Genomic DNA, 27,184 nt, shown 5'->3' on the forward strand with positions numbered 1-27,184 from the left:
GATTAGACGAATAGCCGGATCTTCAGGGACTTTCAGAACTCTGGACGAGATGAGGAGGTCCATAGATAAAAGGTTAGCGTGTTCCATACCTTCTCTGCTAGGTAGGAGAAGGCGTGACCTCAGCATCTGCTATGTTAGATGGGGAGGGGGTGAGGGTTGGAGAAAAGGATGCTGAGCCGAGGCATCTGGTGGGCTGATGGAAGTTCAGGCGGTGGTTCAAGTAGGGGACTGCGCAGTTGTGTTGGGCCTTGCATGCATGGGTCAGGAGCTTAAACTGGAATGTTTTCTATACAATGAGCCTGAGGAATTCCCTGAGGTAGGGGGTGATGAGGGACTGTCTAGGAAAGTCCAGCACAAGTCTGGCTGTGGCGTTCTGTATGGTCTGTATTCGTTGGAGGAGGTGATCTACGAGCACTGCATAGACAGCACTGCAGTAGACTAGTCTGCTAGAAAGGAGGGCCTGGCAGATAATGCATCTTGAGCTGTGGGGGAGCCATTTGAATGTCTTACACAGCATGCAAACGATAAAACATAGCAAACTCCGGACAGTATGGAAAATATAAAACTATACATTTTCTAATACTGTATGACATACAAAATCAATCTGCTGGTGCAAGTCAAACCTTCTTTGCTCTTGCTGGTAGAAGATGCTGAACATGGCGTTTGTCCAGTTTTTAGCATTTTTTTTAAAACGTGGTAATTCCATCTAGTCTTCCTCATGCAAGAACATATATCTCCGCTACCACTTGTTGCCTAGCTTACTTTCTCTGGGGCTCCCAATCATGTTGGTACCAGATATGCATGTGTTCAGGGTACCCACAGGTAATTAACTGGGTACACTACATTTGGGAATTTGCAAAGCAATTGAAAGTGAAATGCCAGCCTAGATTATCTGTCCTTTGTTCCTCTGGAATGTATGGAAACCTACCATAACCATATATTTTCAACATCTATATATAACACACCATGAGGATTTCTATCGCTAGGTGACAGACTGCCCTAGCTCTAATTTTTTGGAAGGGAACAATGCGTTGAATAAAACATTTGCCAGGTTGCAGCATTTTTTATCTAAACCACAGTACTTTCCTTTAGTATTCTTCAAACAAGAAACAATAACAGCCAAGCCCGACCCAGATGTGGTCCTCTACCAGATAAGGCAGATTTCATACATGCTTAAGCAGGGATCCACTGACAAGACAACAAAGCATGTTTTTATGGGGAAAGATTCCATGGTGGATCCCTGCAGTATTTGAGCCAGTGGTGGATGGGACTAAGGAGAATCTACCAACCCCAGACATTTCTAAAAACAAGCATTTACAATGCAATGGTTTCGCCTTTGGAAAAGTTAGAGCTATTGGCATTGTAAATGACACATTTTGTATTTATGTGTCGGTTTTGAAAACAGATAAATAAATGGCATTGTCATTTACATTGCCATTAGCTTAATCTCTCGCAAATGTGAGACCTATTGTACCCTACGGACGAGCTCAGCAGACAGCAATTACTACCACACACACACACACACACACACACACACACACACACACACACACACACACACACACACACACGCACACCCAGAGCCACACGCACACCCAGAGCCACACACACACACAAACCCAGAGCCATACACACACCCAGAGCCATACACTCACCCAGAGCCACACACACACACCCAGAGCCACATACACACACACACACCCAGAGCCACATACACACACACACTCAGAGCCACACACACACACACACACACACTAAGAGCCACACACACCCACACCCAGAGCCACAAACACACACACCCAGAGCTACACACACACCCACCCAGAGCCACACCCACACACCCAGAGCCACACACACACACCCAGAGCCACACACACACACACACCCAGAGCCACACACACACCCACACACCCAGAGCCACCCACACACCCACACAACCAGAGCCACCCACACACGCAGAGCCACACACACCCACACACCCAGAGCCACAGCTGTTAAAATGTACAATATCCATCAATCAAAAACACTATTATTAAACGTTCAATTTGGGCATGCAGCTCAGGTTCGGAATAATTGAATTCATAATTAACAGTGTGGAAACGCAGCGCTTGAAACCTTCGAAATTAACCTACGCAAGATGAAGCATCACAGAGCAGTGACTGCCCAGTGGAAGTGAGAGGCTCAGGCACCAGGAGTTTGAATTACACAAACCAAGGCCGCCGTGTTTGCACCTGCCGAGCCTCGCCTTTTACTCACGGGAGGAGCTAACCACGCCATCTACGACGTTTGCCAGTTATTTTGCCGTCACTCATCTCCCAGTGACCGTCCGGAGAGCACACAGCTTCCCCAACAACAGTGCCCTGACAGCAGAGCCTCTCATGTGCCTCAGGCTTCGTAACTAATCACAGCGGCCAATTGCGGTCTCCGCCAATCAAATAATAGTCGACCTCCTCATGCACAGCTCGGATTGGTTCAGATTAATAGAAGCTATGTACGACTGGTAACCAAAGGTCAGTCAACCCAGCACATATCCCTGTCTTGTTTCATGTGGGAAACTGTGTCTGAGATAGAAACTGAAGAGGGACAACTTGAACGTATCCCGTTTCATTGAAAGAGCGGCCATGTTTTAAGGGAACTTTGTCAACAATCTTTATCTATAGACACAAAAGTCCGAACAGGACTATAGAAAACCAAGAGTATGTTTATTTTAATTTCAATATCTAAATGTGGATATTTTAATTTTGTATCGGTTAGTTAAAAAAAATGCTTCGCAAAGGTCTCTGAAAAGAGCGAAGAAAAAAGTGATTCTAGAAGAAGTAACTCAACTATATATTTCAAAGTTAGGAAAGTAAAGCCCTTTGTTAAGGTTGCCTTGGTTCCAAATGGACGGGGGCATTGGAGCAGTCACACCGGTTTGATAGTCCTATTTTCGTCTCCATGCTGACTTAAATCGGTTGGTGTTCAATTTGGTTTCAGCTTTGACACATCCCCTCTCCATAGTTCGAGTAGATCTACAAACAGTTTGCGCCTTGTTTGTATGTCGGTGCGCAACCAGCTGGCAGAAGGAACATTGCCTTATTCCGATCAACTGTGGCACAAACATATTTGTTGACCTATGCTGTCTTAGGCGAGACCTAAAAAAACCCCATATATTTACATATATATATTTCTTGTGTATTGATGGCTCTTCAAAGTTAGTTTTGTTTCATTTTTCCATGAGCAGCCTTTGCGAGGAAACGTTTCTTATTTATGTTTATGACAGGGAACTACTGCTACCAATGTGTTTCTCATAACATGTAATTAGGGAGCGGAGTTTCAAAATACAACAGTCAGTTTCAAGGCAGCATTTGTTTTTCAAAGAAACAATATGATAGATGGGGAAGGGGTTGGCGGGTAGGGAGAAGACGAAGGATGATTCCCTGGCTGAGGCTGCTCGATGGTGAATGGAATGATAATGACAATGGCCGGTAGCAGGGTTTGGACCATAACTGAACGAGGTGATGAATTGTGTCTAAACGCTTCTGGGTGACCGCTGTTGCCGTGCCCAAGCCTTGGTGCAGCGCCTTTCACGCACCACACTTAAACATTCTCAAATACAAAGCTTACCTGGTCTCGCACTGCGTTCTGCACCCTCAATCATAAACTGACAACCTGTGTGTGCTACAAAGTTTCACAACACAAACAGCTATAACACTAGACCGAAACATGGAATATATTAATGCGAATTTTCATGACCTATTGGCGCCCATATTAAGTGGACAGCGCGTGCGAGTGGCGGACATGTTTAGTGTAGAGAAACGGTAGCTTGCACTTAAAAAGAAGAATCAGAACAACTTGATAGGGCATCATCGGTGCTAGAAAAAGGATTACCTATGCAAAGAGAAAAAATATGCCGTGATTAGGCAGTTCCTAATTCTCTTAACGGGTTGCTACAATTATTACCCGTGCTCACGTACAAAGAAACAAAACCTGCGCGCTTTAGTGTTTTACTCCAGGCCACTGACGTTTTTTTCTGTGATGTCTAATAATTTGAACATGGCGGCGCCGGCAATGTTGCGAAGGTGACAGTTTCTCTTGGACTTTTGTGGTTATAGCTATTTTCCGGCCTCAATTCTCCCCCCGCCCTCCGTTCGGGGATGTGGACGATGCAGTTTCTTGGTGGGATTGGAGGCCTGTGTAGTTTCCGTAGGCCGTGTTTGAAGACGTTTGTCAGATCTGACCCTTTACACACAGGGAGGCTGCATGGCTTTCTGTGTCGATGGCATCCGGTGCGAGGTTTGCAGGGACGGAACCCATTCACCCGTGGCCAGGAGCGGGAGTGGAAGAGCCGAAATAAAACTGTTCTAACTTATACTGCAGCAGCGGCCGTGGGCATGGTGGGAATGTCCTATGCAGCAGTCCCGCTTTATCGATGCAGGAAACCGGGATACTTCCCCGTGAAAGTAAAAAAGCCTAAACAGCAAGCACTCACCTGTACTTCCTCCGGCGCTCCAGCCGACTCCTCAATTCCAAATGAGAAAAACATGGCGAAAAAAAAAAAAAAAAGGAAACGCCCACCGCCGCAATGACGACATCGCAGAGGCGGAGAGGGAAGAAATCTCGGAAACGCCCACGAATCTGGTCCGGCCATGACGGACAGATCTCTGTTCCAATGGCTAGCCTCCATTTATGGAGCTAGCCAATGGAACAGAGGGCGTAATCCCAAGCCCACTCTGTTCTAACATAAGATTTCGCCTGCGCCGAAAAGCTGCGCAGTGCGCAACCTTCGACCAGGCGAAACCTAACTAGAGAGAAAGAAATCCCCATTGATAGGACCAGCATGAATCAGGTTTTATTAACCAGAATCCATGGCTATGGTCAAAGTATGGGTAAAAAAAAAAAGCAAATACTTCACTTTTTTTGTGACTGGAAAATGTTGGTTATAAAGCCCCAGTATCCAATGTTTCAAACGTAATTAAATAATGAAAATTAAGCCCCACATATGTGGGAGGGTCTATTGCATGGGACAGGAACAGACCAAAATTGTGACACCATGAAGTACATTATGACGCTATATTAATTGCACTTAGCCACAGATTTTGGGATGTTCGTTATGAGAGGCCCACCCACACATGTGAAGTATGGATTTTATTGGCAGAAGTGTGGGAAAACTGGATGGGCGCAGTTTTGCGGTTTCCCACAAACTGAAGAACTTTCCATTTGATGATATTCGACAAACTGACGGCATCTACATAACAAAAGGTCATGAGAATCACTTGGCACTTTGGATAATGCAGTATTTGGGGCAATGCATATGTCTCTTAGCACTAAAATCCGGATTTTTTAGTTCATTTATTAAAACCTGTATAGCTTTCATTCACCCTCCTCACCCCCCCCCCCCATTTCTATTCATTAGATTTTTATTTATCAAGACATGTTTGGTGGTCAGTGAAAACAACATTGTAAACGATTGCTCAATTGCTAGCTTTGGATAGCATGGACATTTGAACAAACTACAAGCACAATATATTTTAGCAATGCAAACATCTGAAGTAATGCTATATTATTTTTGAGGATCTGCATCCTGTGCAAAATACCTTGTAACCAATTGCTGCTATATTTTTCTATTAAAAAATCCAAACAGCGTCTGTCTCCTTCCGAAGGAACAGACATGCAATCTGTGCCTCAGCAAAGAACCAGGAACAGAAACGGCAAAATCTCTCTCACAACAGAGATTTGGACCTAGGCATTATTTCTGGCTAGTTCCAAAAAACTGTGAATCAGGTGCAGGTGACACCAGTAAAAGTTGTAACACTGTATTTACATTGGGACTGCGTTGTTTTGATGGTTCTCAGAATCCTCAGGCCATGCAAGGCAGGATGCCGATGTCAGTGAGTTTCCCTCCAAATCAGAAATGTCATAAAGCACACACTGGAGCCTTTAGTTTTGGCATCAAAATCTGAGCTGGACACAAATGGATTTGAAGCACTACAGGTAACTTTGCAGATGGGTTGAATTTGTTGCCTTGCCGTACAAAAAAGCCAGGGCCTCCGCCTTAACACCCTTTGCAAAAATCTAAACTCTTTACGGAAAGCATCTCTGCACAACAAATATACCAGACTCAACCAAAGAATACAGCAATAATCTAACTTTGACCACGTCTAAGACAATCTATTGCCTAGCAGCTACTGGACGTAGAAGTTATTGAGTATTGTTCACTGCGTCATGATGCATCTGACTCTAACCTCTACCACCTTGCAGAATAAGCCTCGACAGCTGCCCCTCAACTAAAACGAGTCAAGTTTAAAAAGTGAAAAATATAGTTATCAAAGTGTTACCTACAGACCAGATACCGTTAAGTAATAATTTACTGCCCCAAGATTGCAACCGCGGGTCCCCATTTAACAGGTATGAAGATGGACAGCTCTATATAAGAAACATTTGTATAACAAGCATTTGCAATGCAATAGGTCTCGCATTAGGAATGTTTGAGCTATTGGTATTGTAAATGACAATTTTTTTATTTATGTGTTGCTTTTGAAAATAGAGAAATTAATAGCTTTGTCATTTACAATGCCAATAGTTTCGCAAATGTGACACCTATAGCATTTGTAATGCAAAATGTGTTGTATTTACGTGACTTACATGTATTGATATTACAAATAACAATGGCTTTTAATTTTTTTTAATTAATACTTAAATAACATTTATTGCAATGTATAATGGCAATAGCTTAAACTTTTGTAAATAACTTTTGTGAAGATTATGTTCAGTGCATTTTATTGTGACGAAAATTCAAGAACAGAAGTGAAATATAATTTTTTTTGTGACATTTGTAATAAAGCTTGATACATTGAGAGAACATATTTGAACCAGTTGTTGAATGGTTGCACAGATTGATGCTGTGGTGGCGCTGAGTGATGTTGTGGTGGCGACGAGTGATGCTGTAGTGGTGCTGAGAGATGCTGTGGTGATGCGATAGATAGAATGAGTGCGACAGATAGAGTGAGGGCGATACATAGGTTGAGGGAGATACATAGATGGAGTGAGGGCGATACATAGATGGAGTGAGGGCGATACATAGATGGAGTGAGGGCGATACATAGATGGAGTGAGGGCGATACATAGATGGAGCGAGGGCGATACATAGATGGAGCGAGGGCGATACATAGATAGAGCGAGGGCGATAGACAGATAGAGTGAGGGCGATAGACAGATAGAGTGAGGGCGATAGACAGATAGAGTGAGGGCGATAGACAGATAGAGTGAGGGCGATAGACAGATAGAGTGAGGGCGATAGACAGATAGAGTGAGGGCGATAGACAGATAGAGTGAGGGCGATAGACAGATAGAGTGAGGACGATACATAGATAGAGTGAGGGCGATACATAGATAGTGAGGGCGATACATAGATAGTGAGGGCGATACATAGATAGTGAGGGCGATACATAGATAGTGAGGGCGATACATAGATAGTGAGGGCGATACATAGATAGTGAGGGCGATACATAGATAGTGAGGGCGATACATAGATAGTGAGGGCGATACACAGATAGTGAGGGCGATACATAGATAGTGAGGGCGATACATAGATAGAGTGAGGGCGATAGACAGATAGAGTGAGGGCGATAGACAGATAGAGTGAGGGCGATAGACAGAGTGAGGGCGATAGACAGAGTGAGGGCGATAGACAGAGTGAGGGCGATAGACAGAGTGAGGGCGATAGACAGAGTGAGGGCGATAGACAGATAGAGTGAGGGCGATAGACAGATAGAGTGAGGACGATACATAGATAGAGTGAGGGCGATACATAGATATAGTGAGGGCGATATTGGCTGGGGAGGCAGGCATTAGTAATTTAATTTGTATGCATACTGTATTCATAAACCAGCATTTTGCTATCTCTCAGCACCAGAAACCAATTAAGCACCGGAAACCAATTAAGTGCAGGTGCCGTGCCAAGCACCGGCTCAAAATAAGCACTGGGTGTGGCCCGTGTGCTGCTGTGTTCGCTTTGAAATGGAAGTGAAAAGTTGAGGTCCGAGTGATTACAGCGCTCTGCTTGCTCTTTGTCCATCTGTGTTTTCAGTATGTTTCTGGATTCCGGGGAGGAGTTTGTTTCTGTGGAGTGAACGGGGTACTTTAAGTGAAGGCAGCATTCTTTATATTAAAGTTCACGGCTGTGTTTGGGTAGGGGTGCTGTGCTGAGAGTACTACAGTTAATGCCCAGCCATTAGCAGCCGTCACAGCTTAACCTAAAACAGGATAGATAGAGTGAGAGCGATAGATAGATAGAGGGAGGGCGATAGATAGAGTGAGGGCGATAGATAGAGTGAGGGCGATAGACAGAGTGAGGGCGATAGACAGAGTGAGGGCGATAGACAGAGTGAGGGCGATAGACAGAGTGAGGGCGATAGACAGAGTGAGGGCGATAGACAGAGTGAGGGCGATAGACAGAGTGAGGGCGATAGACAGAGTGAGGGCGATAGACAGAGTGAGGGCGATAGACAGAGTGAGGGCGATAGACAGAGTGAGGGCGATAGACAGAGTGAGGGCGATAGATGGATAGAGTGAGGGCGATAGACAGAGTGAGGGCGATAGATGGATAGAGTGAGGGCGATAGATAGAGTGAGGGCGATAGATAGTTTGGTTGTGTGTGGTTGCGTGTGTGTTGTGTGGTTTTGTGTGTTGTGTTTGGGGTTGTGTATGTGGTTGTGTGTGTGTGGTTGTGTGTGTGTGGTTGTGTGTGTGGGGTTGTGTGTGTGTGGCTGTGTGTGTGTGGCTGTGTGTTGTGTTTGGGGTTGTGTGTGTTGTGTTTGGGGTTGTGTGTGTTGTGTTTGGGGTTGTGTGTGGTTGTGTTTGGGGTTGTGTGTGGTTGTGTGTGGTTGTGTGTGGTTGTGTGTGGTTGCGTGTGGTTGCGTGTGTGGTTGAATGTGTGGTTGAATGTGTGGTTGAATGTGTGGTTGAGTGTGGGGTTGAGTGTGTGGTTGAGTGTGTGGTTGAGTGTGTGGTTGAGTGTGTGGTTGAGTGTGTGGTTGAGTGTGTATGGTTGAGTGTGTGGTTGAGTGTGTGGTTGAGTGTGTATGGTTGAGTGGTTGTGTGTGTGTGGTTGAGTGTGGTTGTGTGTGGGGGGTTGTGTGTGTGTGTGTGGCTGTGTTGTTTGTGTGTGTGGTGTATGTGGTGTGTGTGGCTGTGTGTGTTGTGTTTGGGGTTGTGTGTGTGGCTGTGCATGTTGTGTTTGGGGTTGTGTGTTGTGTGTGTGTGTGTGGTTGTGTGTGTGGTTGTGTGTTTGGGGTTGTGTGTATGTGGTTGTGTGTATGTGGTTGTGTGTGTTTGGGGTTGTGTGTGGTTGTGTGTGTGTGTTGTGGTTGTGGGGTTGTGTATGTGTGTGGCTGTGCCTCGTGTGGTTGTGTGCGTGGTTGTGTGTGTGAGGTTGTGTGTGTGGTTGCGTGTGTGTTGTGTTTGGGGTTGTGTGTGTTGTGTTTGGGGTTGTGTGTGTGTTGTGTTTGGGGTTGTGTGTGTTGTGTTTGCGGTTGTGTGTGTTGTGTTTGCGGTTGTGTGTGTGGTTGTGTGGGTTGTGTGTGTGGCTGTGTGGGTTGTGTGTGTGGTTGTGTGGGTGTGGTTGTGTGTGTGTGTGGTTGTTTGTGTATGTGGGATTGTGTGTGTGGGATTGTGTGTGTGGGATTGTGTGTTTGGGGTTGTGTGTGTGGTTGTGGGGTTGTGTGTGGTTGTATGAGTGTGGTTGTGTGTGTGTGTGGTTGTGTGTGTGGTTGTGGGGTTGTGTGTGTGTGGGGGTTGTGTGTGTGTGGGGGGGGTTTTGTGTGTGGGGGGGGTTTTGTGTGTGGGTGTTTTGTGTGTGGGGGTGTTGTGTCTGTGGGGGTGTTGTGTCTGTGGGGGTGTTGTGTCTGTGGGGGTGTTGTGTCTGTGGGGGTGTTGTGTCTGTGGGGGTGTTGTGTCTGTGGGGGTGTTGTGTCTGTGGGGGTGTTGTGTCTGTGTTTGGTTGTGTGTGCGCGTTGGCTCAGCGAGACCTAAAAAAGTAGACACTACATGTAAATAGTTTTTTCAGTTTTTCAATCCGAGATAAAAAATCCAAACTCCAATTCGTGGGGTAATGCTTGCTGGGTGAAAATAGAGTACCCTTTCCTCCCTGAAACATGTTTTATTTTTCAAAAAGGCTTGATAGTGAGGGCGATACATAGATAGTGAGGGCGATACATAGATAGAGTGAGGGTGATACATAGATAGAGTGAGGGTGATACATAGATAGAGTGAGGGCGATATTGGCTGGGGAGGCAGGCATTAGTAATTTAATTTGCATGCATACTGTATTCATAAACCGGTATTTTGCCATCTCTCAGCACCGGAAACCAATTAAGCACCGGAAACCAATTAAGTGCAGGTGCCGTGCCAAGCACCGGCTCAAAATAAGCACTGGGTGTGGCCCGTGTGCTGCTGTGTTCGCTTTGAAATGTAAGTGAAAAGTTGAGGTCCGAGTGATTACAGCGCTCTGCTTGCTCTTTGTCTATCTGTGTTTTCAGTGTGTTTCTGGATTTCAGGGAGTTGTTTGTTTCTGTGGAGTGAACGGGGTACTTTTAGTGAATGCAGCATTCGTTATGTTAAAGTTCACGGCTGTGTTTGGGTAGGGGGTGCTGTGCTGAGAGTACTACAGTTAATGCCCAGCCATTAGCAGCCGTCACAGCTTAACCTAAAACGGGCTTTAATCCTTTATTAATGCTCAACGCTTGGGTAGGTCTGTGTTCTGCTCACACCCTTCCGCCTTGAGGCCCCTCCACCGAGCAGAGTCCATGGCAATGCCCCCCACCCCCAAGTCTGCCAGTTTAGGAGGTAGGGGGCAGCAACCGAAGCAGTCTACCTCTTGAAATATAACTAATGTTGCTTTTAAAAAACAAAACAAATATGAATCCAAATGGTTCACAAATGTAACTTTCCCCGCAGCTTCTGTCTGGAAGCACCCCGGATCCTCCCCACCCCATAGGCCAGTCCCTCACTCGTGGTTGCACTGCGAGGGACAGGTGAGCTCCGAGGGACAGGCTGTGGTAGGGAAAGCCTAAGGGCGGACCGGGGGCGGCCACAGCGGGAACAGATCACACACAAGAGACGAGGTAAGGGGAGAAACAAAGGCTTGAAAGGGTTTTAAATGGGAGGGGTGAGGGCTGAGGGAGAGGGGCCAGGGATAGAGGGGGAGCTGATGAAAAGGATTAAAGGGAGAAGAGTGCAGATCACACCTGTAGCAGCAAGACGGACGAGGCAAGGGGATGGAGAAAACAGGCATGAAAGGGGGAAATGGAGGTGTGAGGACTAAGTGAGGGGCAGGGGAGAGAGGGTGTCCTGATTAAAAGAATTGAAGGGAGAAGACAAAACTGTACGGGGGGAAAAGAAAACAGAAAGTGAGACGTTGTGATGAAGGAACATGGGGAAGAGGTCGTACAAAAAAATAGAGAAGGATTGCGAAGTGAAAATAGATTAAGAGTCTGTGGGAGGACGGAGGACCGATAGGAGGAAAGTAACGAAGAACAAGAAGGGGGGGCACGAGGGAAGAAGGATGGGTGTAAAAAGAAAAACACCGCCTGACGCGGACAAATGGAACATGTGGGGAAAAACAGGGAGCTGGACTGAGGAAGCGAACGACCCGAGAAGGAAGGAAAGGAAAGTAGGGGAGCGGGGATGAACGCGGGGTAAAGAGAGGTGAAACAAGCGATACGCGCTCTGTGCTGGGGGAGGGGGAGGGCCATTAAAGGAAGGGGCGGAGAGGAGCCTGTGAGTACTCGCGGCAGAAATCCAAGGAAGGGTGGGAGGGACATTGGCGAGCGAGCATATGGGGGGTGAGGTGGTGTGCAGCTTGGTGAGCTGAATGTGTGTGGCAGCAGAGGCGGAGTGCACGCACGAAGTGTCTGGTGGCAAATGGAAGCTGTGCACAATGCACGTGGTTATGCTCACATACACTGTACCCAGTCTGCATTTTGGGTGTACTTTTGAAAGCCCTTACTTTAATCTCGCCAAAGCACCCCTAACGGGATGGCTTCAGCGAGACCTAAAAATGTGCATTAACCCTTACAGAGTATGACACTGCTAAGCAAATTGGCCTGTTTCCATATAAACGCCACTAGAGCATGGTCAAGTATCAGCCTTTGAACAGCAACGCAAATAAAAATCATACAACTTTAAACCTTTAATAAATCTTTAACTACTCGGATGCGTACTTCAATATTCACATTACAGCTCTAACAATTAGTGCATTCATGATAGCACTGAAGTTGAGATTAGAGCAACTAAAAGGCAGGCTTTGCAAACCACAAGGTAATTTCAAAAGCGAAAGCAATAATAATCACTTGTCTGGCAGCAGAGGAAAAGTTCAATCATATAAAGACTATGCATTACAGAGCAGGAACATAATTTATAGTGGTCAGTATTCATAAACAGAATATTCCACCCACATAGCTATTTTGAACGTAATAACTTGCTGCAAAATGTATACAGTTCCGGGGTTACAAATATATGCCATCTCATTGTGTCTCAGCATTTCAATATTCAAATTGGTCTAAAGACAACAGGTGAAAAATGTTAATAGGTTATGGAGACAGAAGTCAATTCTCAGGAGGACTATATGAAGTCAACAGGTTCCACTCCATCGCTAGTGCACAAGTAGCTAGAAAAAAACGGATTGAGTCATATTGTAAAATAAACAAATTCAAATTGGCAGTACTGGCCATCTATAGATTTCAGAAGGCTTTCTTATTTCCAGTTAAAACCTATAAACACTGGTTAAACCCCACTGAAAGGGAAAGAAACCTTGTCAATGTTAATACATACACATCCATGCACTAGCAAAAGCTGAAATGCTATCCGAAGAATGAAGTGAGAGAACTTTTGATTTCATACTGGCTTTCATGCCCCAATGTTGCACCACACGCCAGGACTTCCGAACCAACATGTATACCTATGCCTTATTTTGGGATTCCGGCATTATAACTGTTGTAAAGCGCTCCGATACCCTCGGGTCTGGCCAGCGGTATATAAAACTCCTTAATAAATAAATATTAGAAAGCAGCAGCAAGGGGGGGCGTGGCCGAACAGCCACGATGGCGGACGGTCTCCGCTAGAGCTCCGTGCCCGGCCGGGCCTGATCCGAGATATACGGACTGTCGGAGACCATCTGCAAGACCCGAGGCGGCACAGTACCCGGAGCACGGGCCGCCGAGCAGCGGCGGAGGCAAACGTAGGAGAAAGCCCTCTGCGGGACGCGCTGGTGACCGCGTTACAGGGCCTGGAAAGCCAGGAGGCAGGGTGCTGCTGAGATCCGGACACGGCACACCGGACCCCGGGAAAAGGCTGGAGGGCGAGAGCCCGGATTGGAGGGCAGAGCCGGAGCCCTGCCGAGGGCTAGAGCTTGATACATACTCCTTCGCGGACGGCGCTGAGACGCGGAGGAACTGCTAACCCACGGTGAGGGAGACGGGGGGAGAGGAGCCGGACCCCCGGAGCCCAGGCGAGGCCCCAGGATAGGGAGAGCCGCCATTTTTGTAGGGACCGACCGAGAGGAGGCCTTGTGGCGACGGCTGAGCCCTCGTGAAGCACGGATCATCGGGGACCCGGTGCAGAATTACCCCGCATTCGCTGGCTGCTCTTCCCCCCCCCCCCCCACCCCCCACTTTGACCTCCGGCTGCCAGAGGACGGTCCGGGAAGCAAGCAATAGAACTGAGGCAGTGCTTTCACATACGTCGAGGGCCTGCACACGAGGGGGCCGGGACAGGTTAAGACTCCTGCTTGTAGAACTGGCCGATTGCTGGGGGGGGCCTGGCGGAGGTGCAGATTGCTGTCTGGTGGGCTCCTGGGAGGAGCTGGACCCTACTCGACTCGACCCGGTGGGAGCTGGCTGACGTTGCTGGTGGCCACTTCCTGCTCGGGGGCCCGGTATGAAACCCCAGCGACAGAGATACAGGGAGCCTGGCCCTATAGACTGCCTTGCTGAACCCGGGAGCCGGGCCGACTCCAGGTCTGACCAGAGAGAGGATCGGACGCACCATGGTCAGGAAGGGCCAGAGGAACGTAGAAGGGCCGGGAGAGTTGGCTGGGCCGACGGGACCCGGAGCGGGTGGAGTTGGACCCGGCTCGATTGACCAGTCCGGACAGGCCACTCAAAAGGCGGACAAACTGGACTTAATCCTCCAAGAGATCCGTGATTCCCGCCAGGCGCTGGAACAACAATTGGGGACCCTCACTACCAACTTCTCCCTCCTGAAAGCGGACCACGGCAAGCTGGCGGATAAAGTCAAGGATCAGGGTCTGGCGATAGCGGACCTCACACCCACGGCGGCCGACCACGGCCGATCTATCCAGGACCTCCGGGGTCAGGTGAACGCACTGATGGAACGGGTTGAGGACGCGGAAGGACGCAATCGGAGGAATAACATCAGGGTAATGGGCTTGCTGGAAAAATGTGAGGAACCGCGGGCGGAAGGGTTCATGGAGCAGTGGTTAAAAGAGCATGTGGCGCCGGACAGCCTCTCCCCATACTTCTGTGTGGAACGAGCGCATAGGATTCCGACTGGCCAACCCCGACCGGGGCGCCCTCCCCGCCCTCTTATCGTCCGTATCCTTAACTATCAGGATAGGGACACCCTGCTGAGGAAAGCCCGAGAAAAATCCGCCATCCACTTTGAGAACCAGAGGGTGTCACTCTATCCGGACTTCACGAATATGGTGCAAAAACAGCGGGCAACCTACCTGGCGGTGAAGAAGAAACTGCGGAGTGCGTAACTGAAATATGCTTTGCTCTTTCCCGCCCGCCTGAAGGTCATTTATGGGAGGAAATCGCATTTCTTCGAGAGCCCTGCAGATGCTGAAGAGTGGCTAGAAGTGATGGGGCTGGACGGCGGTCAGGAAACATCCCAAGACTCAGACGCGGGAGTGAGGGACAGGAACTCGGAGGACGCCGCCGCTCCTCGTCAGGATCCGGAAAAGGGAATGCGGAGCGGGGCCCATCGCCGAATCACCAGAGGGACGAACGACAGGAGGCCATCTCACTTGCCGGCACCTTCAGGGAGGACCCGGCGAAAATTACCACAGACTCTGATGATACCACTGGACACTCAGACTCAGATACCAGTGTGCTGCTTTTTCCTACGATTACTCCTAGGGCTGCTGATGAACTCATGGACAATTGCCTGCCTGAGTGAGATCCTGAACCTACTTCTTTGCAGCAGTTATTGCAGAGTATCCTTTTCTGTTTTAATTAGGCCTCGGGAGATGGATCCCGACTGGGATCTGGGCTGTACGGGTGGGGGAAGAGGGGACCGTGGAATGGTCACTGATTCCCGGCTGAAGGCATCCCTCATCCTTCGAGGGGACACAATAATGGGTGCCTCGGGATGAGTCTGGAAGCCACCTGTCATTGACTTTACACCTTTGTCTGTAATCACACTTCACTTCCCCTATAGCATTAAGTGCCTGGCCGGGCCACTGCTGAGCCAGCGGAGACTGAGACTGGTTACGCAATGGACACATGTGCGCTGGGCCGACCCCCCCAAGGCGTAGGCACAACTATTTGGTTTCTTATGGTTTTATTGTTCAGGTTGGGCTCGGCTATGTTTACTGGCTGCGCCAAGTTTGGTTTTATAATGTTGCTACTTTTTATAGGTGCTCTCTCCTGGGTCCGGCTCCCCGGGGTCCTAGACACACGACCACCTCTGACACTACTTTTACCGCCTGCTGATCATGGCTGACCAATCAAGTGTGTATACAGTCACCACCTGGAATGTTCGAGGGTTGGGGGCGGTGCAGAAACGACACAGGGTCCGCTCTTATCTCCTTCAACATCAGACACAGATCGCCTTCTTGCAGGAGACACACCTCACGGCCTCCGAAGCTCAGAAGCTCCGGAAGAAATGGAGGGAGACTATATTCTACATCCTATTCAGCGTTCTCTAGGGGGGCCACTATCTGGGTGCGCCATGGAACACCGTTTAATGCGATAGAGGAGCAAGCGGATGACCAGGGCAGGTATATCCTGGTTAAAGGGACCCTGGATGGCCAACTGATTGTCCTGGGTAGAATATACGCCCCGAACTTTGAACAGGAACTATTCCTACAAAAGGTCGGGAGGGCACTCTCCCTGTGGGCAGGTATCCCCTGGGTGCTGGGTGGGGACTGGAACGCTGTGCTGGATCTGGCCCTCGACCGATCACACCCACCCCTACAGGCTGCTAGTGCAACCAAGCTTACTGACATTTTCAAGTCCTGGGTGGAGGGCTGGAACCTAAAGGATGTTTGGCGGGAGAGGCACCCCACACACAAAGAATACTCTTTCTACTCACCCATACATGACCTACACACACAGATTGACCGATTCCTATGTTCCCACACGATGGTCCCACTGACGAACTCCCCGGAATACTTAGCAAAGACCTTTTCGGATCACAGGCCCCTTAAATGTGCGATATCCTGGGGCAGGATCCAGACTCCGGTTCCTACATGGCGTCTCAACCCCCAACACCTGGAGGATGGCCCGTTCAAAGCAGCCCTCTCAGAGACCCTGACACAGTACTGGGAGGTTAATTGGGATACTGCCTAGTCTAATTTGGTGGCCTGGGACGCAATGAAGGTGGTTATGCGGGGAGTGGCGATTGGGAAGCTGGTGGGTGCCAGGCAGGAGATCCACCGAAAGTTGTGTGAAGTAGAGAGCAGCCTGGCAGAGCTGGAACGGGAGGTGGGGGAGGACCCAGGCAATAAACAGGCCCCACAGGAACAAAATATCGTACACGCTGAGACACTTGAGACACTGCGCATTATTGATCACAAGGCCTACTTACACCGACAGCACATGGAGGCGGACCGCTCTGGGGCGCTATTAGCCCGCTTGATCCGCGATAAACCGGACGTCCCGGTAATTACCCAAATCCGTACCCGGGAGGGGGACTTAGCAGACACACAATCGGACATTAACTGGGCGTTCCACAATCACTTACAGGCGCTATACGCTCGGACTGAGGCCCTTAATCCTACATACATGACCGACTTCATGCGAGACCTCCCCTTCCCTCGACTGTCGGCAGAGGTGCAAAAATCGATGGAGGGCCTCATCGCCCCACACGAAATACGCTCCGCGATTAAATACTTGAACAGGAATAAGACCCCGGGCATGGACGGACTACCTGTCGAGTTCTATTCTACTTACGCTGACATACTGGTGCCGGTCCTTGAACGAATTTATAAGGAGGCCTTCGAGAAAGGTCACCTGCCGCACTCGACCATGCAGGCCATAGTGATATCTATTCCAAAGCCGGATAGAGATACCCTGGAATTGACAAATTATAGGCCTTTATCCATGCTGGCCACGGAATACAAAATTCTGAGTAAAGCTATTGCCCTACGTATCCAACCCCATTTGACTACACTTATACACTCTGACCAATGTGGGTTCCTCTCAGGGCGCAGCACTTCCCTCAATACGAGACGCCTCCACGCCATCATGACTGCGTCACCACCTGAGCTACCACGGGCGGGATGCATTGCGTTGGAGCTTAAACAAGCGTTTGATTCGCTCTCCTTGCCCTTTATGTTTGAGGCCTTGAGCGGATTCGGGTTTCCGGCCCCGCTGCTGCGGTGGATCAGGTTAATGTATACTAATCCCACGGCCAGGGCCAGAACAGGACGGTATATGTCGGACGCATACACAATCCATTGTGGCACCAGGCAAGGCTGCCCCCTATCCCCACTGCTGTTCGTGCTGGTGCTGGAACCCTTAGCCATTGCTCTTCGACAACACGCGGAGGGGATGGGCATACCAGTGGCGGGGACGTCGCATCTTCTGTCCGTTTACGCGGATGACATGCTACTATACCTTCGAGACCTGGAAGCTGACCACACGCTATTGTGTGATACCTTCCGCCGATTTGAAACAATATCGGGACTGGCCATTAATCTGGACAAATCGGTGGGATTCTATTTCCGCGAGGAATATGGTCTGCCCTCTATGCCGTTTGGCACCTATGAGATCCTGGTAGCCCAATCCAGCTTTAAATACCTGGGCGTTCGCATATATAGGAAACCGGAAGATCAACTGGATGGTAATATTACTAGGGCCATCACTGGTCTCCGGGGCAGTATCGGATTTTGGACCTCACTCCCTTTATCGGTCATGGGACGCATAGCGATAGCGAAGATGGTCATGTTGCCACACTTACTTTATTATTTTGTGAACCTGCCCCTGTGTATTCCGCGCCGCACTTTTGATTCCCTTAAATCCTTATTGATCACCCTAATATGGGGATCGGGCAGACGGCGGATTAGCCTGCGGAAATTACAACTCAGTACCTCCCAAGGGGGCCTGGGTGCCCCTGACTTTCAAGGCTATTTCTATGCAAGCCATCTCCAGTGGCTGTCCTACTGGCTGGCCGGGAGGAATATCCACGAAATAGGTTGGACGAAGGGTCGGCTTGACCGGGGTGAATTACACGCATTGCTACTACCCAGAAGTAGGATCCCGCGTGGATGCCACCCACTGCTCCGCACTGCCCTTTTATGTTGGAAAAAGGCACTGGCTTACATGTCCACGGCCCTGCCTTACGCAGATAATATCCCATTGTTGGGTATCCCAACGCCGCAGGGGCGGCTCACCAGACTGGCGCTTAGAGAATGGACGGCGAGTGGGATAGAAGGAGTGGCCAGTTTCTTTGGGGATGACCAATTGTTAGACCACCACACCTTCGTGCATACAACGGGGACATCGGACAGACATTATTTGCTACACGCCACTGTTTCCCATTACATCAGGACAACATGGGTTCCACAACGCGCCCACCCACAGCAGCATGAACTGGTACATCTGATACACTACATGGGGGCTGGCGGGCATTTAGTGCGCTGGCTGTACACCGGGGTCAGGGCACATGCTGCACTCTCCCTTGACGCGCTGCGGGCTACTTGGTCGAGGGACACAGGGGAAGAATTGACAGATAGGACTTGGAAATTGGCCCTAGAACACCCGAGGAGAGTTTCCAGAAATGTGAAGTTTAAATATATTCAGGCCATGATCCTACACAGGGTGTACCGCACCCTGGTGCGGATCCACAAGATTTTCCCCGACGCTTCCCACCAGTGCCCGGGATGTCAGGCGGACGAAGCGGACTTCCTACATATGCTCTGGTCATGCCCGCGGCTAAACGGGTACTGGACCGAGGTGTGCCAAACGCTACGAGAGATATCCCAGATCCAAGTTAAGGAGAGTGCGCTGTACTGCCTGACGGGAGCCGGGTCCCGGCCTAAACCACTAAAAACCAAGTTACGGTTTCTGGACCTGGCCCTTTTGTTAGCGATTAGGAACATCACAATGCGGTGGAAATCCCAGAGGGGGCCCCGGGCGAAGACATGGCGAGCGGACGTGGTGAAATGGGGTAGAACAGAATGCGTGGCCCTTAGGAAAGAGGAGGAAGGCGGGCGGCGGAAAGCCCCGATGGCACTAGATTGGGAGGTCATGCTGTTGGAGCTGGAGGGTATGGATCAGCCTCTGACCCAGGACATATGAGCACATAACAGCCCCGAAAGAACACTGTGGGTGGTACTGGACGCCGAGACGGGATGGAGGGGGTCGGAAGAACTTTTTGCTACATAATCCGGGCAGAGAACGATTGGCGCGGGGGAGCGGAGACCGCACAAAACCAGAAGGAGAGAGAGAGCACCGGGGTTTGTGGGGTGGGGGTGGGTTAGTTGGGGAGCGAGAGGGAGGGTTTAGGAATGCATCCTGATCGAAACAGACATTTCCTGATGTAAGCCAACCCGGATGGGACCGAACCGGGGGACGGGGCTCCGTCCCCCCTATCTGTAACGTGGGAGAAAAATGAAAAGTGTGATGTATTACATATCTGATGTGAAATCTGTACACCATTCTGTTGAGTATACATTCACGAATAAAGTTCTTTTAAAAATAAAAAAAAAGAAAGCAGCAGCAAGAAAGAACAGTTTCAGATTAGTCTTTTCATGTTTTACAAATTTATGGAAATTTAGGAATGTCACTAAAATGTTGTATTTATTTAGCCCTCCCCCCATCCCTTCATTTACTTGGTGCAGAAATAAAGGGTTTACAATCAATCAAGTTTTCACAATGTACTTACACTTTGAAATCTGAAATGAAATAAGATTTGACACTGTTTTCGTGTCAGTCATTATCACAATAGCTAGTTCACAAGAATCCTTGCTCCTGAGTCAGTATCTGTAGTATGACATCGCAAAAGGCCCATGTTTCAATTCATGGTGCCACACCAGGGAAATTGGTTAGGCATCATCACATGCAATATTCATAGCGATCAAGTCGCCCATTTAAACACCTCATTCAGTTCAGTCGAAGTTAGCAATTTGCATGCAGTGTTTGAGCCAATACTTACAATGTTAAAAGTAAAACAAAAAAGGCCAAAAGATGCTTGTTAAAAAGGATAAAGCATGATCATTGGTAGAAAGTTTATCACTTGACTGTTTGTCACTCTGCAGCTATGACTATCTGGCAATAGCAAAACCAAACATTCTAGGCAACGGTAAAATGCAGCAAAGCAGCAAGTTGAAAGAATCCTTAATCCGGCAAAAGTCAAATATTAAGTTTCCACAAGGTACTATATCATGGGCAGGTGTGATCACCAATAAAAGTGTTGTAATATTCAGAAGGTATAAGATAAAAGAACTTCAGGCTGTGCACAAAACAAGCTTTGGTTTCTTAAACAGTGTCTTAACATAAACAAAATATATAGCCACTGGTGGTGATGTAAACCAGGCAGAGTCCATGAGTGAATCGGAGAACCAGTGAGCATGTGAGTACTTCAGTCAGTGAAAATCAATATGTATGGAAGATCACTATTACGCCTAAAATATTGCTTCATTAAATCAAATATGCATGTCAGACATGCTATGCCAGAAAACAAACATCTTGCTTAACCCCATCCATGCTTCAGATGGCCGGGAGCCGTCCGACGTCACAGTGCTTGTGCGAGTCGGTCTGCTCCAAGCCGTCTGAGCACATGGCGCTGGAAATCCCTCTGGTGTGGGCACCAGAGGATTTCCTTTCCCCCTAAACAGCCTCGGAGCTGGGGAAGAACTTCCCCAGCTCCCGAGGCGGTTTAGTTTTTTTCAATGAAATGATGATCCGTCTTAGCCATGAACAATCTTTCTGAATTCTGAAATCTCCTCAAACTATGAATTGTTTTCTAATCATTATCATGTCTGGTATTTCTTGCTAACCAATTTTATACAATGTGTTTTATAACATGTTCTGTTTCTTTTAATATGTACGTGTAATTGTATATGCTATGCATCTTTTATGGTCTAAAAGACCGAAATAAAGTTTTTTTGGATTGGATTGGAAAGGAAACTGAAATGAGCTGATCGTCTCGTTTGTTTCAATTCCTATGTGCTTGTGGGGCTATCTCAGCCCGAGCACGTAGCATGACAGGAGAGGTATAATTAGAAAGGGGAGAGTCTCCCCGTTTCAATGGTACCCCTCCCTAGTGGATCCAATCTCTAGGCACCTGGGAGGGGGGAGAGCCCTCTAGGGCAAGGGCTTTTGCCCCCCCCAAAGATTTGAACATAATTTAGTCTTTTTACCCCCCCCTCCCCGACCCATGACGATGTGCATGGATGGTGGTGTGTGTTTGTGTACTGACTCTTGGCTGGAGGTGTGGCTTGCACGGATCACACAGCGTTTTCTTACGCAGAATGCCCAGCAAACCTCAAATTTACTTACAAGGTCACATTTTTCTCACATTTTTGCGTGGGTGCGTTGTAGGATCACCGCGCAGGCACAACTTTCCTACCACCCAGCATTCCCCTCAGTCTCCAGAGCAAAAGGATATCTCACTTGTGTGGGCGGGCCAATAGCCTAAGACTGAGAAGGGCCAAAAACGAAGAGATTGAGGGCATAGCACAGCGATCTCTAAGCGCTATGTTTTTTTCATATAAGTTTTAGGATGGCTCTGCATTGGGCACCCACTCAAATGAAGTATAATTTTTATCGGGAGACAGAGGGAAACACAGGGAACTGGGAAATGTGTGCTGGCGTGGTGATCCCACACAGAAATATGAGAGAATGTGATTTTGTTTAGCTAAATTTGAAGTTTGCAGGGGGATTCTGGGTAGGAAAAGGTTGGGAGATCCACGCAAACCGTATCTCACTGGACTCCCCTAGGTGTCTAGATTTCAGAATTGTTTGGATTTGGTAGGTTTCCCTAGATGGCCGCTGAGCCCGGGACCAAATACCCAGGTGACTCCCTCGATAATTTTGAAGTCTCCACAGTATGTTTTGGGTGTTTCCTTTTGCGGGCACTAGGCCTACCCACACAAGTAAGGTACCATTTTATTGGTAGACTTGGGGGAATGCTGGGTGGAAATTTGTGGCTCTCTGCAAATTCCAGAACCTTCCATCACAGGAATGTGAAGAAAATGTGCTTTTTTGGTTTTACAAAGTTTAAGGTTTGTAAGGGATTCTTGGTATCAGAACTTGGTGAGAACCACACAAGTCACCCCATGCTAGATTCCACTGGATGCCTAGTTTTAAATAGTGTACAGGTTTGCTAGGTTTCTCTAGGAGTTGGCTGAGCGAGGATCCAAAATCCACAGATAAGCACATTACGAAAAAAAGGGTCAGTTTTCACTGGAAAAATGTATTATGTCCACATTGCGCTTTGGGCTGTTTCCTGCCGCAGGCACTAGGCCTACCCACACAAGTGAGGTACCATTTTTATTGGGAGACTTAGGGGAACACAGAGTTGTAGAACAAGTGTTATTACCTATTGACTTTCGTTGCATTTCTGCATTCCAAAAATTAAGACAATGTGTAAAAAAGAAGTCACTTTGAAAACTGTCCTCTAATTCACATGCTAGTATGGGCACCCAACATTTCGGAGATGTGCAAATAACTACTGCTTCTAAACTCTATATTTTGTTCCCATTTTGGAAATACATAGATGTCCTGGATACCTATTTTTCACTCTTTAAAGTTAACCAAATGAATTGCTATATAGCCGGTACATAATGAAAATCCATTGCAAGGCACAGCTCAGTTATTGGCTCTGCGTACCTCGGGTTCTTGGTCTACCTACAAGTCCTATAAATCATCACAACCAGAAAGATCCAGTGGTTGCAATGGTATATTGCTTCAAAAAATCTGCATTAGTTAGATGAAGTTACAGGTGAAAATGTTGGCCTAAACAGCTGCTTTTTCAATTCCAATATTTTTTTTATTTCAACTGTTAGTTTCTATAGGAAAACCTTGGAGCTACACAAATGACCCCTTGTTAAATTCAGAATTTTGTCTACTTTTCTGAAATGTATAGCTTTTCGGGATCCGTTATTACTTTCACCTCCATTTCTACAACTAACTGGAAGGAGACTGAAAGCACAAAAAATAGTAAAAACAGGCTATGTCTCAGTAAAATGACAAAACTGTGTAGAAAATTTAGGGTTTGACAAATGTCTGTCTGACCCTGAAAACTGGTAAGATGGTGATTTCAGGACCAGAAACCCGTTGTTGATACCATTTGCAGGGTAAAAAAACAGACACTTACTTTTGCAGCACTTTTTCGCCATTTAAAATTTCTAAAAATGTCGCTGTATTTTGGCTAAGTTTTGGGTCCCCTCCAGGGAAATCCTCAAACCCTGGGTACCTTTAAAATCCTCAGGATGTTGGAATTAAAGGACGCACATTTAGCATGAATACCTATGTGGACAAAACGTTACAGGGGCCTAAGCACAAACTACCCCAAGAAGCCCCAAAAAATTCTTAGCACGGGGGGCCTAGCAGCGATAGGGTCATAGGGTCAATGGTTAGAAACCCAGAATTTTTTATTTGTGTTTTGTGCGGTAGGTGATAGGGTATATAAACAATGATAGCAAACGATGTACCAAATTTAGGAAAACACTTACGAAATACCACCAGAATCCACATACATAACTAAGGAAAATAAGAACTCTTAGTATTACTCACCAGCTGACGCCTGTTTTTCTTCCATGTTTCAGCTTTCCTTTTTGAATTCATATTCTGAAAGGCTGTAAAAGGAAAATCAGAATAAAACAATACATTTACCCATCACAAGTTGGGTTAGACTGACTCAGCAGGAAAAATCGCACATTGGTTCTAGCAAGCATGTGCTCATACGTATCTGGAGCATGGAACCAATGGCTATACATTCTCTCACCACCACAAATTGGCTAACAAAAAAGCAAATCAGAAATGAACAAATTAGGAAAACGTTACATTCCAGTATTTGTAATCCAGTAAGCCACCTTTCATGTTCAAATTCAATTCTGTCAGTCTTTGCCAGTGCGGGAACATAGCAGGTTGGACTATGTGATGTCAAGTAAACAACTTTGCTTGCATTTTCAGGGAAACAGATATTCTATGGTACGGTTGCAAACATGAAGTTGACTAAGATAAACTTATTCTAGCACACCTGTAGAACAATAGCTGTTTTCCATATAAGTGTAATGCATCAATGACATTTCCCTGAAGCCAATTACAATGCTTGAGCACTACCAAGTGGAGCACCACAGTAAGCAATGTGGGAAGGTCACGTGACACAACCAGTGGCCAACTGAAACTTTGACGCTACTGAAGCTTGCGTTGGTATTCCTACTAACTGATATGTGCAGTGACTAATACACAAATGAGTCACAAATCTTATGGAACCCAGTGAGAAAGGGACTGAGTGCACATGGGCAAACCACTGAAATCAGTTCATCGTGTTATGGTTTTATTGCAGGTGCCATAAATTTCAGACTGGTGGGAGACAACAGAAACACCATGTCTGAAACTAGTCCACTAGCGATAGTATAAAAGCAGCCAACCCAGAAAAATTAAAACGTTCAAAGCATGAAACAGACTAGAGGCGTGCACAGAGATGCAGGAAGGGTTTTAGGTCCTTATGGAACCAAAGTTGGGAAAAGTCGGCATGTAGGAACACCTTTTACTTTTAATATTGTAATAAGAATTACTAGGTCCTACCACCAGGTAGCAGTATATTCAAATAGATAATTGACTTCAAGGTCTATGTGTGGCAACCAGATAGGCTGGTTTGTCCTTCAGTACATTTTAGAAGAGCTATTCAAGCAGCTATACTGTTTTATCATTGAATATTAGCCCTTATTCCAGTAGTAGAACATCTGTAGTACTTGTTCCCTGTGACTGAGTCTGGGAATGGTCTACCTAGTGATAGAGGATCTTGATTTTAAGTCATAAGTACTGAATTGTCATGACCTTGAGTAGGACTCTAGAGCACTCCCCCCCTAAAGTAAGTGTGTGTGTGTATGTGTGTGTATATATATATATATATATATATATATATATATATATATATATATTAAAATGTGTGTACACTTTTTTCTTTTAATTGTCATTTTTTTCTATACCTACAAGTAATTAAAATCCACCTATGAAAGGTTATACCGGCAAATCTTTTGCATAAAGTTACATTTTAAAAAACAGAAAACTGTTTCTAGAAATAAGAATGACTAAAAAGGAATATGTTTCTCAGACTGTATCCATCTGTTCATAGCTACGAACACTGTAGATTCACATGCTCTGCATACTCCTGCCAGCTAGTGTTTGATGCATATTTGGCAGTTGGTTTCGTCACAAAGTACCTTGTAACTTCTCCCTTAGTTCACACAATCCACTAGGACAAAGACTTCACCTCGGATTATTTTTTAACCCAGCAGGTGAGTAATGTCAGTGGAGTGCAGTGAACCAAAATAGAATTTTGGCGTTGAGCATTGTGAAGGGACAGTGTGGGAAACATGTTGGATCACCTCGTTTCCCAGGATGAGGGAGGGTAAATGTGAACCTACAGCACTTCAAGCTATCAACAGATGATTAAAATGTAACATTTTCCCTTTCTAACATGCGCAGCTCGGCATAGACTGTAAAACTCTTTCCCAAAGAAGTCGCTAGCTAGCAAGGAATGCAGATATTTGGAATAAGTCCTGTGCTTGTCCCACCATTGCCTGTTGATGGGCTAGATATCCACAAAGTAGCATTTGTTAATTTTGTGTGTTTCAAGGTGGCACCTTCACAGATGTAGGCTAGCAGGATGCTACTGAGGAAAGACATTGTGGCACCCTGTTTGCGTGTGGTGTGTGCCCTTGGTAAACAGAAAGAGCAACTTTGCCTTGGCATAAGAAGTCTGAATGCACTTTATAATCCACTTCGTAATACCAGATTAAACCCTTTTGTAAAAGCTGGCTTGTTTCAATTTAGTTCATGATCGCCCTTTCAATGTCTAGTATGTTTATGGACCCTTCCACTATAGATTCTGGTTGTGGAAAGAAGACTGGCAGCTCAATGGTTTGGTAGATATAGAAAGGCGAGACAACCTTGGGCAGAAATTGGGGGGTCGTCCTGCAGACCACCCTGTCCTACTGGACCTGAAAGAAGTATTCCGGTATTGTTAGGGCTTAACGCTTGCTAATACGCCTGAACAAGGTTATTGCTATTCAATGTCGAAAATTCTCGGAGACTGCCGGTACCGAATTGGCTTGCACGCCGCCGGGAAGTCTCCTGGGAATTCTAAGTTGTAGAATGGGGAAACACCAACTGTAGTGCTACGCCCTGGGTCAAAAGTCAAAATAAAATTCTGGTGTTTGCAAAATGTTCTAAATATTCGATGTACTGGTTCTGGAACAGATTTACTTCACAAGGTCACCACCATAATTTTACACTAAGGAACGGATCAACCAAGACATACAGCACTCAAGATAGAATACCAACACCTTATGCCCTGAAGAAGTCCGAGAGGACGAAACACGTTGGCTACGGTTTTAATCTGATGCGTTTAAAATCCTTTTCATTGCCACGAAAGGGGCAAAAGCTAGACTGGCGATGAGGCGTAACAGAGAGGCCCAAGGATCTGGCCGTAGATTGAGATTCCTTGAAGAGCTCCAAGGTAGAGTCAATTTTTGGACATCAAAGGGTATGTCCATGAGGTTATCCTAGACATCACTCAAGAAGCCAGATGTTCTCAGCAAGGCGTGGCGCTGCAAGGCCACCATCGCCAAAACCTCTCTGTCCAGCGAGTCAGTTGGGTCTATGCCACACCTAGTGGTGAAGTTTGTTGCACCTCTCACATCCTTCACTGCCTGGGAGAGCAAGGCTCGGGCCTCCCCTGGGACCTGTAGCAGCAGTTGTGCAACCGTTTTGCAAAGGTTATGTGC

At 47.1% G+C, this 27,184-nt stretch overlaps 1 protein-coding gene across 1 annotated transcript in view; it reads right to left on the reverse strand.

The window, feature by feature from the left end:
* STK38L (serine/threonine kinase 38 like) overlaps window positions 1-27,184 on the reverse strand; it is a 339,803-nt gene that overhangs the window by 154,381 nt on the left and 158,238 nt on the right. The window contains exon 8 of the mRNA XM_086920198.1: window positions 23,964-24,025. Within this exon, the coding sequence (XP_086776324.1) occupies window positions 23,964-24,025 (62 nt within the window). The remainder of the gene's footprint in view (window positions 1-23,963; window positions 24,026-27,184) is intronic.

Source organism: Lissotriton vulgaris, chromosome 1_1 (assembly GCF_964263255.1).
Source record: "Lissotriton vulgaris chromosome 1_1, aLisVul1.2, whole genome shotgun sequence".
NCBI classification, from domain to species: domain Eukaryota; kingdom Metazoa; phylum Chordata; class Amphibia; order Caudata; family Salamandridae; genus Lissotriton; species Lissotriton vulgaris.